We start from the raw sequence: 14,003 nt of genomic DNA on the forward strand, positions 1-14,003 counted from the left end.
CGCCTTCTAAAACTCTGAATGTACGACTAAGATGAGAAACCGGTTAAAGCTCAGATAAATCGTAAAACCTTTTGTAGGTGACATAACCCTGTATTCTAACTTCAGGCCAATGACCCAGCTATGTAACGACATATAACTTGTGTATATTAAAATCAACTATTATACTAAACATAACTGTTTTGTATACGGACACAACGTTATGAACCTCGACACAGGGTACATACATTTTATAAAAACTGTAATAACGACACAGTTGTTAATAACGTAGCAACATTCTTGCATAATACTCTATGAAACAGTTTAACTTGTCAACTATATTTATGTAATGTAACAGCATGCTTACGTAAGGAAGCCAAAGAAAGTTCTAGAATATTAATTAGACACGGTGATATCTCTAAAACAGCAGGGGACAGACGACCGTGGCTAGATTTATTGTAAACGTTAGCTCTTACCCACTGGTTTAATTTGAATCAGTACACTTTAGTTTAGAGCCACTGTGTAATGCGAAGGGCACCGTAGCACATAGAATTCTTAGGCGGAGCATAGAGAACTTTTGGTCATCGACTGGATGTCCTTCGCATTTAACCAGTGGATAACACGAGAACCCTGTTTTGTGACCTCGAACATTGTATAATCTTATATCACATTTAACTATGTCGACCTAATTAAATAAACTTCACAACACAGCTATACATACTTCACGACACAGCTGTACTACTTCACGACACAGGTATACATAGTTCACGACACAGCTGTACGTACTTCAGGACACAGCTGTACATACTTCACGACACAGTTATACGTACTTCACGACACAGTTATACGTACTTCACGACACAGTTATACGTACTTCAGGACACAGTTATACGTACTTCACGACACAGTTATACGTACTTCAGGACACAGTTATACGTACTTCACGACACAGTTATACGTACTTCACGACACAGTTATACGTACTTCACGACACAGTTATACGTACTTCACGACACAGTTATACGTACTTCAGGACACAGTTATACGTACTTCAGGACACAGTTATACATACTTCACGACACAGTTATACATACTTCTAGCAACAGTTTCATAAGACTTTTAATTCAACATTAACTTTTATATTAATTGAAATTTAATGAAAATTATAAAACTGGAGAACTCCAGGTTGAACGGCAATGATATATCTGGAGAACTCCAGTTTAAATGATAATGATACAACAAACAAACTACATGATTAATGATGAGAAGATTGACAGTGTACATAGAAATGAAAATTATAATCACAGACACAAGTCTAATAGCTAAGATAAAACTGGATAACTTCTGATATAGTGATGACGATGGTTGATTGATTTACTGTTTTATAGCATAAAGTAGCTCGGCCTATCTGTGCCAAACATCCAGTAAAAAGTTAAAATAAAATTCATACAAGGAAATTAAGGTAAAACAAAACAAAGTTTAAAACATAAATAGCATAAAACCAATGTTTACATCTAGTCAACAATGTTAAGAGAGAAACTACAGTAATACAAGTTGTAAAGGACTTTCTGTAGCATAATTGTAATTATCATAACTCACCAGGAAGACTAATAGGTAAGTACAAAAACCACCATAAGTCACCTGAAGTTGACATTTCCAGTCCTGGTTCTGAGATATTTGACGTTATGGCTATTTTCGAAAACTAATAAAAGTTTTAGAAGACTTGTAGCAAAATTGTAATAACTCGCCAGGATGATTAACGGGTAGTTCAAACAGCAGCGTTAGTCACCTGAAGTTGGCCTTTCCAGTCCTGGTTTCGATTTACATGACATTATGGTCATTTTCTAATTTCAAATCGAACTAGATGGACTGTGATTCTTAAAAGGGAATTTCATTAAAAAAGGTCTAATGTATAAATAAAAAAACGTAAATGGCATTAACTATATTAATAGCCTTTAAAAAACTAAAAACATTATCATGGTGCACAGTGTCACCATCACCAATTACAATGTCTAACGTTATGGACAAACCTTGGGACAGAACATGTTTAAAATGGTGCCAGCGTTGTGAATCGTAACTATGACAAGACAGTAATATGTGGCTTATTGTAACCTTAGTGTTATACAAACTACACACTGGTGCATCAGTTCTAGATAAAAGAAAATGACGAGTTATAAAACTGTGACCAATGTGTAGTCTAGTTAGAACTTCCTCCTTCCGATCCTTCTGGAAACAACACGGCCAAAGTCCAATACAGGGTTTTATTTGGAAAAGCTTGTTTTCGGGTTGCTCACTCCAAGTCGACTGCCATAGTCCATGTATAGAACAGGCAGAGCGGTGAGAGTGCCATAGTGGATAGACTTAGCTGCGGTGTCAGCGAGCTCATTCCCGTGAATACCATATCCAGAAAAACTGGATAGAAGTAGATGTTAAATAGAAATGGGCCAGTCAGTTTTGAATATCGGCGAGAACATGGTGTGAACTAACGTAAAGTGATTCCATGGCCAGCGGAGAACTAAGAGAGTCAGTATAAATAGTGCAGTTTGAGAACTGTCCAGCTTCTATGTGATCCAGGGCAAGAGAAATAGCATACAGTTCAGCAGTGAACACAGAAGTTGTAGGACGGTTTCTGCGAGCAACCACTAAACCACAACAAACCATGGCAGAGCCAACAGTCACCTGATTATGAACCATCTGTATAAATCAGAGTGGAGGGATGGTTCAAAAGATGCTCAGCAAATAGCAGACAGTATTTTCATTCAAGAGTGTCTACTTTTCTCAGATGACTTAAAGATAAGTAACAATTGAGGACTGGGCTGACCAGTGGATACAGCAATGTCATCCAAGGACAGACCCAATTCATCAAACGGCACCTGAATACGAAGGCCAAAAGGAGCAATGGCAGATCATCTGTTCTGAAAAAGTATTGCCCACCGAGGAAGGAAAACGCAACCCCAGGTGGGATACTTTGGTGAGGAAAGAAGTTTCGAAGCATATAGGAAAGACAGTACCTAACGGCAGAGATACAAAGAAAGTTCATGAATCTCTGTGTATGAGCTCTAAACTGAGGAAGGGCAGAAATCTCTAGCCAAAATCCTTGATGATCAATGGGGTCTAGAATCTTTAAGGCCGAGGGTCTGGCAGAGCCATAGACCAATGATCCATAGTCGAGTTTCGATCGAATAAGAGCACGATATATCTTTAACATAGAACATCGATCTGCACCCCAAGTGGTGCAAGAGTGGACATGGAGGATGTTCAGTGCTCTTGTGCATTTGACCCGTAGCTGTTTGATGTGTGGTATAAAGGTCAGCTTGCAGTCAAAGATAAGCCACAAGAACTCTGTTTCAGGGACCACAGGCAACACAACTTCGCCGACACAGAGTTCAGGATCAGGGTGAATACCCCATTGGTGGCAAAAGTGCAAAATACCATACCTCCATGTGGTATCATAAGCCTTCTCAATGTCAAAGAATATTTATACAAGATGTTGTCATTTGATAAAGGTTTCTCTGACTTGCATTTCAAGTAGAATCAGGTGGTCCATAGTGGAGCGCTGTCATTGAAACCCACAATGGGTGGGCGAGAGGAGGATGTTTGATTCGAGGAACCAAACAAGACGAGCATTAACCATCCTCTCTATGGTCTTACACAGACAGCTAGTTAAAGCAATTGGACGGATTAGAAAAAGGTAGGACAATAGCCTGGCGCCAGGCATCAGGAAAAACATTCTCCTGCCAGGAGATAGATGACACAGCATATCACAGTGTACATCATAAGGTCCAACCGATGCACTGCCATACCAATGAAGGGCCAGTTTCAGTTTCGCCAGTGTAAAGGGATGATTATAGTCATAAAGACAATCAGCTTGAAAAAAAAGAAGAGATTGCATCCCAAGTCTTGATGGCCAAGAAGTTAGAAGAAAATGCAGAAGTGCTAGATATCCAGCAAAAAAGCTTTCACCTAAAGTATCGGCGATACTTTGGGTATCAGCAACTTTCTGGCCATCAGCGAGCAAGATCGAGAGGAGGACAGAAGTATATTGCCCACTGACCTTTGGAATTTTGTCCCATATGACTTTAGAACTGATGGTAGAAGATGTGCCGGTTGTGAACTTAATCTAAGATTCCTTCTGGCTTTGACATCTTACCCAATGAGCATGTGCATGGGCCTGTTGGAAAGTGATGCAGTTCAAGTGTGGGATATCTACGGAAAGTATCTCAAGCCGTGTTTGAGCCGTCCGTGCCATGTGGCAGGCAGGATTCCACCACAGACGAGGTTTTAGGAATACACTGAGCAGCTGCTTGTATAATACAGTCAGTTACTGCTACCACACAGTCATCTACTGATGGCTTACAGAGAATGACAGAATCAAGTTCTGCAAGAGCAGTGAAAGAGGGCCAGTTTGCCTTATCCAACTTCCACCAGGGCATGTTGGTTGGATGACACTGAACCCGGCCAATCTCTCTCAAAATTATAGAAAAATGATCACCACCTCATGGATTGTTGTCAACCCTCCATGAAAAATGGGAGAATAATGAAGGGGAGCAAATTGAGAGATCAATAGCTGTAAAGGACTAAGTAGGTGTTTGGAAATAAGTAGAAGAACCAGTATTGAAAAGAGAAAGGTTGTAATCAGAGAGCATGTGCTCTACAGAGCGAACCCTCTTATCAATATCAGCACTTTCCCAGAGGGGATGATGTCCATTAAGGTCCCCCAGGATTAAAAAAGGAGACAGCAACTGTTCAATGAGAGCATCAAGGTCCGATTCATCATATGTCTCTCCAGGCAACAGGTAAAAAGAACAAACAGTGATGGTAAAGCCCAAGGAAACACAGATGGCTACGGCCTCCAAGGATGTGTCGAGTGGTAAAGACAGGGTGGGCACATGCTGATCAACCAACAGTGTCACGCCTCCATGCACTCATACATCACACAGCCTGTAATTTCTGTACAAAGAAAACCGCCAAAAGGTGACTGTATCAGTAAGTTTAAAAAATGTTTACTGTGAGGAAAAGCATACAGGATGGTAGGAAGCAATCAGTGTTTTGGTGTCATCCAGATTAAAACGTAAACCTCGACAATTCCATTGTATGAATGTGGCCATTTTTATTTACGTGTAGGCAAATTGGGTGAAGAACCCTTCTGTATACGACTACGTCTTTTTTCCTTACTGTCTATATTCGAAAGAGGTCTATTGACCTCCAAGAATCCTGCCCTGAGTCCATGGGGCAGGTCTTTGCTGTTGGAAGGGGATTCCAGTGACTGAGGACGTGAACAAATGATTGTTTTGGGAAAAGAAAATGTATCCGAGAAAATGCTTGTACCTGGAATCAAAGAAAGTGGATCTTGGGGTTTGTTGGAATGCATACAAGGGACAGAAATGGGTGTTGAAGTTAATTTATCAACGCTTTTAACCCTGGAAGTCAAAAGACTTTTCATTTGTTTTGAGAACGATTCTTTTGGAGGCACAGAGAGATCTGTCTGCACTCCCACTGCAGTTGTGGAATGAAGTACAGCAGCATAGTCCGAGATGAGGTGGTGGACAGCAATTTTCGAGCCTTGAGATAAGTAATGTTATGAATCGTTTTCAAACGCCGCACCTCTTTTTCTTCCAAACATTTAGGCCAAGAACGAAAGTAGGACAGGTGAGAGCCATTGCAATTCACGCAATTAGGGTCAGTTTCACACTCATAGGTATCATGGTCCTTGTCATTGCAACGAGCACACGTCAAGGAACCACAACATGACGTCTTTGAGTTACAGAACCACTGACACTGGATACATGGGAGAGGGTTTGGAATGTATGGCCGTTCCCTGTAGTTAAAATAACCTACTCTGATGGTGACAGGTGGACGTGGTGATGTAAATGTTAAAATGAGGATGTTGGTCAGCATTGTAATTCCATTTTTGCAAGTGGAGATGCGCCTCACTGCAGAAACTCCTTGAGCGGAGAAATAAGCGAGAATCTCTGGCTCAGGACGTTCTTCAAATCCCTCTCCACAATAACTCCTCATGATGATATCAAAGTAGGATGAGGGGTAACCTCAATAGGTACATCCCCAATTGCCTTTGAATTCAAGAGGAATTCACTATGTTGAGATGTGGATGTTTCAACCAATGTCACCACATCAAAGCTTCTTTACTGACTTTGGAGAGCCAGCAGGTCCCTCCAGTCCTTTCTGAATAAAAAAGGGGGACATTTGTCCTAAAAGTTTTTCTGAAAGAGAATGTAATATAAGAAAATGAGGTACAGGTGTTACAGATGTTAAAGATTGCTGCTCAGAATCTTAAAGACGTGGTCGTTTACATTTGGAGTGTTTTTTCACTATTTTATTTGGAGGATCTGTAATAAAAAAAGGAAATTTCGGTGCCCACTGACTCCACCCACCATGGAGTCCTATGAGGAGATGCACTACAATGTCAAATAAGGACACTGCAGCAATGCCAGGGTTTCTTGAGCACTGTACCAAAACACCAGCATCAGATACAATGTCCACAACACCTGTTGAGAACATACAACACTGGTACTTGGTTGACTCTAGCCCGAGTGGACCAGCCGACTGACCCAAGGGGAGCCACCCCAAGACCGCCCGTCTACAGGAATTCAAGACTCACTGAAGTGTTGTTTGACATGTTTTTAAATGACATTTTCTCGACAAACAATCTTTCATTGAGCAAATAGAAACAACATACAAAGAAACGTTTTGATATCTACAACAATTCGAATATGACGATGACCCCAATACTATGTGTCAATACCTTGATTTAACATCAAACTTCAGTGAAAATATAAAGAAAGATTGTTCTAGTTAATTCGCAAATTATTTCGTTTGATTCAGATTTCAGTCACCTACATGTGAAACTAGAAACTTTCTAGAATAAAACATTTCCACACGATCAGCCCACGTGGTATTTTAACTGTAACAGCACCAACATTGTTTATTTCAACGGCACATGTTATTGGCATAACGTCGCTCGTTTTAAACACGTACAACACGAAATGATGAAAACTAAGTGACCCAAAAACTATTATAGTTTTATAAAACTTTTGAAAAGTTTCAGAATTGGTAGAACGACATAGTTAAACCAAACCAAAAATGAACGAAGTGTGATGAAAACTTTAGTTGTATAAAATAGTAAAAAATCTTTCATGTGGTAGATTAGAAATCTGTTTATAACAAAACTGTTTCCCAAACACTTGCTGCTACATCCAATATATCATCTGCCACCATGTTACTTCTCCTTATTACAGGTTATGTGCGATTCCCACACAAAAAAAACAACACACATCTGCTCTTCTGACACATCAATTCTTTACATATTTCCTTATGACTTCCAAATCTAATACATAAAATACGGAGTATTCTTCATTGCATGTCAAGCACATCGAAGTCGAGGTTCTCAAGATATGTCCTCTAATCACTAATCCACAGATTTCTTTATTACATGTCAAACAGACATTGAGGTTCTCCAGGTACGTCATCTAATCACTGGTCCGGAGTTGTCTTTATTACGTGTCAAACAGAGGTTAAGGTTCTACAGGTTCGTCATCTAATCACTGGCCCAGAGTTTTCTTTGTCGTAGATTTAGGTTTTCTTCCAATTTCTTCTACACAAAAATTCACGACCTTCTCGTATCGATTCTTCACATGTAAATATAGGTTATTCTTGAAGTTGTAATTTATATACCAAATCAAGGTATTCCCAATACGCCACCAAATCAAGGTATTCCCAACACACCACCAAATCAAGGTATTCCCACTAAGCCACCAAATCAAGGTATTCCCAACACACCACCAAATCAAGGTATTCCCAACACACCACCAAATCAAGGTATTCCCAACACACCACCAAATCAAGGTATTTCCAACACACCACCAAATCAAGGTATTTCCAACACACCACCAAATCAAGGTATTCCCAACACACCACCAAATCAAGGTATTCCCACTAAACCACCAAATCAAGGTATTCTCATTAAACCACCAAATCAATGTATTTCCAACACACCACCAAATCAAGGTATTCCCACTAAACCACCAAATCAAGGTATTCCCAACACACCACCAAATCAAGGTATTCCCACTAAACCACCAAATCAAGGTATTCCCACTAAACCACCAAATCACGAACTCGAATTTTTCCCTACTTCTTTTGATATACACGTTCAAGATCTCTTGAAACATCTTACAGTTGTGGATTTGGAATTTCTCCCAGTTTCTCAAGGTTATCTTGATAAGTTGTAATGGTACCCTACATCACATTAAGGTCACTGTGTTGGTACTTCTAAAGTTTCTATACATATTTATCTACAGTGATATGTTAACAGCGTTTCTTAAAAAGATTTTTACATCACTTGGTTTTCCAATATCAGATAAGCACAAATTATTAGCCCACTAGGAAGATGCATGTTCATTGATGATGCAGTTAAATAGATGTTAGCTCGTTAAGTTATTAAAAAAAAAACATGTTCACTGAGTAGTTAGACAAGTGTTAGGTCATTAACAAGAGACACGCCCACTAAGTAGTTAGACAAGTGTTAGGTCATTAACAAGACACACCCATTAAGAAGTTAAACAAATGTTAAATCATTAACAAGACACACCCATTAAGTAGTTAAACAAATGTCAGATCATTAACAAGAGACGTGCCCACAAAGTAGTTAAACAAATTTTAGATCATTAACAAGACACACCCATTAAGTAGTTAAACAAATATTAGCTCCAAAAGTTATTTCCTTACCAGAAATAATAAATGATTTATGCTGTAAAGTGACAAAATCCGTATGTTACAAAATATGATCAAAAGAGTTATCGGCAGTCCCACATGTAGAAACTATTAAATATAAGAAACATGCTTTCTATATCTGGTAAAAGCTAATTAAGGCTTACTTGGATGTTTCAATCCACACCCGTTTTCCTGCTACATGTCACTAGGATGTATTCATAAATATATACACTTTATCAGCAATACCTTTCAAACGTACAAGTAGGGCTGATTAACATTACTTACTTGGTAACCTACACGATTGGTATATAATATGATTTTGGCTTCAACCTCTAACAAACGGGCTTAATGTTATCGTAACAGTAATTATATTTCTCTAGTAAATGTGGTTTATCACGTGAAATAACATGAGAACACTAATTTCCGTTTTCTTCGGAATCTCTGTAAAAAATTATAGTTTACTGAGAATAATTCACGTCTTTGTGATGAAGAAAACACTGAAAATAATTTACGTTTTTGGCCACTTATGTCTTCAAAAAGTGGCCAACACTCATCCACGAATTTATTTCTTCGAGCCCTGTTGATAAATATACCAAAAACACGTTTTAAAAAGCAATAACTGATGGGACTTTATACTGTTTCGGAAACGTTTCCAAGTTACGTTGCGTCACCTGCGGATAGCCAACAATGGCTTTATAAAATACAACTGAAATCTATTTGAAAACAATGAATGTCACATATGAATTACTTAAATCACACAAACAAATATAATACATTGAACATTTCCTTCTAGTGCGCTCAAAGTTGCTGGTGACCTTCACCCTACAATTTCAGGACAGTGCACCCTTATAGTCACGTGAGAACTGATAGTTGCTCTGAACGTCACCAAACACGTATACCGTTATAAATACCAGGGTCATTCGAAAAACGCTAATAACACATTCCGATAACTACGGTGCATAAACGTACGAATGGTTATCATCTGATGCCCCTGGATTAACAGATAAGTGTAGATTGTTTGTTTACTTAATTCATTAGTTTGGCAATAAATCTTTGAGAAATCACCTGACATTCACCAACATTCAAAATTATTCTTGCTTCAACAAATATTATAGTACATAAATTATACACATTTCTCAATGTTAAAAGTTACGGTTACGTAAGACTTCGACTGTAGAATACAGACGTGTGTATCACCTGGTAATGAAACTTTGCTTGGAATCTAGTGATAATGTTTGGCCATGAGTAAACCCCTTAAGCCTATTTGGCTTGTTTTTACGTAGGCATATAGATCACTTTACATTTGATAATACTTCCATATATATATTTGTGGAGATAGGGTGTTTCTTTACAAAATTCAAGTTGCCATACCAAACAGTAACTTTGAACATTTAAAACACTACAAACCCATGATTCAATTCTCAAGTAAAATAAAGTACTAATCTAATTTTTATCTCTCAGAAGAAAACCTTTATCACTACAAGCCAAACTGTATAAATATTAAACTTGCTACAAATGACAACAGTCTTGATGGCTTCTTCCATTCACCCAAATTGTATCACAGCACTCAATGATACAAATATCAGAAGTTGTTACCAATTTATCAATTGATTGTTAAATATAAAGTATTTATCTCCTTAATTACATCATGAACAAGTTTATGAATTACAGGTAAGAAACTGAAGTCATTAAATGTTGGCTGATTTACTCATTGTGATTATATCCGTATTAAGAGAAACAGCATTACATCTAAAACATTTCATTAAGCCTAAATTAAAATACATATTATACCCACATAGCTTACTCAGAGATACTACGTATAACAATATTTACACCTGACTACAGAATTAGTTGAAGGTGCATGTTGTTACACACCGCTAGAGAATCAGTTGAAGGGGCACAGAACAACAAAATTAGTTGAAGGTACACATTATTACACGACTACAGAATTGTCATATGTAACAGTACAGGTTTTCACACAACACTCCAAACAGATAGAGACATCTTCTAACCTTAAGTGAAATAACTATTATGAAAATAGGTTCAAAGAAAAGCTGTTAAAGTAAACACTTCCTGAACTTGCATAAAAGCTGAGCTATAAACAAGTGTGATACATGAAGATTGGTTGTTAATGAAAGCTGTAATCTCATTTTTATGGCATTCTATTTGTTAAGTGTTGTTAAGGTTTACAATCAATATATATGTTCATTTAAAAACATTACTGAAACAGCACTTCAAAGAAACTGATTTGGAAACCAATTTAAGATTTGAATGTAAACAGTGGAAAACTTACCCAATATTGAAGGAGGGGCAGATAATATTCCCCTGAGATTTTGAAGGTTAAAAATTGGATATGTGAGCCACTTACTACTGTTTTTGTCAGTCCTCAAATAATGTGTTGGTACCAAAAGTTTGAATGTCAACTATTGCATCTCTTCACTTCAAGACGGAAATTGTCCCAGTAATTATAAACCCATTAGTTTTACATATTGAACCCCAATATTGAAGGAGGGGCAGATAATATTCCCCCGAGATTTTGAAGGTTAAAAATTGGATATGTGAGCCACTTACTACTGTTTTTTGTCAGTCCTCAAATAATGTGTTGGTACCAAAAGTTTGAATGTCAGCTATTGCATTTCTTCACTTCAAGATGGAAATTGTCCCAGTAATTATAAACCCATCAGTTTTACATCAGTTGTGGTATATGTTTTGAAAAGTTTGTTAAAAAATGCTTTTCAAGGTCATTTAACAAAGTTTAGAATTTTATTGGATAGTCAACATGATTTTACTTAGGAAATATCTTGCCTTACAAATCTTTTGACATTCTTTGAAAATATTACTGCATATGTAGATGAGGATAAGAGTATAGATTTGGTATATCTGGACTTTTAAAAAGCATTTGACAAGATACGACATAAATGGCATGGTTAAAAATTATCTCTATAGGTTTGGTGGATAAGTTGGCAAACTGTATAGAAGAGAGGCTGAATGGGAGAAAATTATAAATAATGTTTGGTTAAACTGGATTAATGTTACAAGTGATGAACCTCATGGGTCAGTCTTATGACCTTTAGCACTTTTAGATTTACATGATGACACAGACGAAAGAATGGTCAATAAATTACTTAAATTTACAGATGATATTAAGGTCTTGGGTGTTGCTGGCTATGAAGGTGATGCTACTGATTTACAAAATAATTTAGATTATTTAGTAAGTTGGGTAAATACATGGCAGATGGGTTTTAATTATAATAAATGTAAGATACTGCATGTGGGTTATCATAGTTTGAATAACAAGTATAATTTGAATGGAAATAATCTGAACAGTGTCATGAAACAAAGGGATCTTGGTGCAATAGTCCATCGGTCTCCGAATCCCTCCAAACGTGCTGTTACTTGTGGTAATGCAAATAGGGTTTTAGGTTGTATCTACATAAATATTGAATACATGTCTAACACGGTTGTACTTCCCTTGTCTACATTGCTGGTTAGGCCACATCTGAAATACTGTGTTCAATCTTAACTTGTTGCAAATGGCTCACAGTAGGGTTTCTAGAATGATCCCTGGCATGGAGGGGCCATCATAAGAGAGGCTGAAATCTCTGAAATTGTTTTCTCTTGAAATAATAAGAGTTAGGGCAAATCTGACTGAGGTGTTTAAGATTAACAGAATTAATAATTTTGGTGTATTTTTTCCATACTTAATAGCAGAACAGTACAACCAGTGTACACAAATATAAATTTTGACAGGGTGCAAGTCATCTTCAGCTAAGACAGTTTTATTTTTCTAATAAGATGGTTGACCTTTGGAATGAGTTACCTTCAAATGTTGTGGAGCTAGTGAATTCAAGAGATGGCTTGATAACTATGTGAATGATAAACAGCTAAGACTTTTTTTTTAATTTATTTATTAATAGCTTTAGTGTAGCTTAGAGGATGGGATAGCTGAAGTGGACCAACAGACCCCATGATGTACCAAAAATTATGTTACATTAATTTTGTATTTTACTTTTATCAAAAGCACAATAGACCAAGTTTGACGTTTCATATACTAATAAGATAATTTAACACTAGAACCTTTCATCAACTGGAAAGCTGTGCTTATATTGTATTTAATTAATTCACATTTGTTAATGACAGTAATTAAATCAGAGGAGTGTTTTATAATCATGTCCTGTTTTCGTTATTGTTAACCCAAAGACCTTTTAAATATCCTCTAACGTTTCATATTTACAATAACGAATATTTATACAATAGCTAGACACAACACTGCCAAGCCTAGTCAGCATAAGAGGAACCGAGCTTATAAATAATAGCCTAGTCTAAATTTATAAAATATTACTTCGAAAAAAAAAAAGACGATTATTTATCATAGGATATGGATACTCTGCTCTCGAAGTACACTTAGCTTAAAAACGTAAACAGGAAATCTGTCAAAACAAAATACACCTTTCTTTGCAAAATATGACTAAAGTATTTCATTATATTATAGTATTACAAGTTTGGGTGTGAGAGACGTCGAAACTTACGATGTTAAAACTTTATGGGTGTTACGCTGACATTCTTTCCACATATTATTTTAAAACTAGCATAATAAAAACTTTTAAATGTAGAAACTAAAAAGACTTTGCCGCTATAACAGTAATTAGTTTTGCATCTTTAAGCTAAAATAATAATTAGTTTGAACGACTAAATTTATCGTGACGGACTACTTGGTCTACTTCACTTGACTTCCGCAGTAGTGCTAAGTTCTGCTGCTTGGTTGAATCTCATCTTGTTTAAGCGTTATGATTTTATTATATCAAAGACAAAAACTACTTCTGTTAGTGCTATTCAGATACTAATACTGTATTATCTATGCAAGAATATTATTCAAAAGACAATATGAATTTAATGAATTTTACTCTGATAAAGGAAATTCAGAGTTATTTATTACGCACAAACTCACCTTTTAAGTTTTCTTTCTTTCGTTAGTACCACACAACCCGACACCAAAATAATATATGAGAAATGAGGAAGTCAACCTTTGTCAAAATTACAATCAACGAGAATAAAGTCTTAAGGCCTTAACACAGTAGTGGCGTCATCTATCGAGTGTAAAGAACATTCCTTTGACTTGCTCATTACAATTAATGTATGACTTATTTTAGATGTTTTAACAACAAAAAAGCATTAATACGAGCAATGGGTTCTTAAAATAGCGAATTCTATTTTTATTACGTTATGGTTTTGTTTGTAATTCGTTTATTATATCTTCTATCATTTAGTACAACAACAAATGTTTAATTATACTAACT

At 36.7% G+C, this 14,003-nt stretch overlaps 1 protein-coding gene across 4 annotated transcripts in view; it reads right to left on the reverse strand.

Annotated features, from left to right (window-relative positions):
- The window catches only part of LOC143246778 (ecdysone 20-monooxygenase-like), a 36,946-nt gene extending 23,184 nt beyond the window's left edge, over positions 1-13,762 (reverse strand). The window contains exon 1 of one of the 4 annotated variants that reach the window (XM_076493925.1): positions 13,655-13,762. Coding sequence is in view for 1 of the 4 variants with exons in the window: in XM_076493924.1 (XP_076350039.1) it covers positions 13,236-13,279 (44 nt within the window). In the remaining 3 variants the exon portion in view is untranslated. Of the gene's footprint in view, positions 1-343; positions 364-1,575; positions 1,710-13,235; positions 13,420-13,654 lie in introns of those variants that run through there. The other 3 variants (XM_076493924.1, XM_076493926.1, XM_076493927.1) reach the window with 3 other exon arrangements.
- Between the last annotated feature and the right edge of the window lie 241 nt (positions 13,763-14,003).

Source organism: Tachypleus tridentatus, chromosome 3 (assembly GCF_004210375.1).
Source record: "Tachypleus tridentatus isolate NWPU-2018 chromosome 3, ASM421037v1, whole genome shotgun sequence".
NCBI lineage: Eukaryota > Metazoa > Arthropoda > Merostomata > Xiphosura > Limulidae > Tachypleus > Tachypleus tridentatus.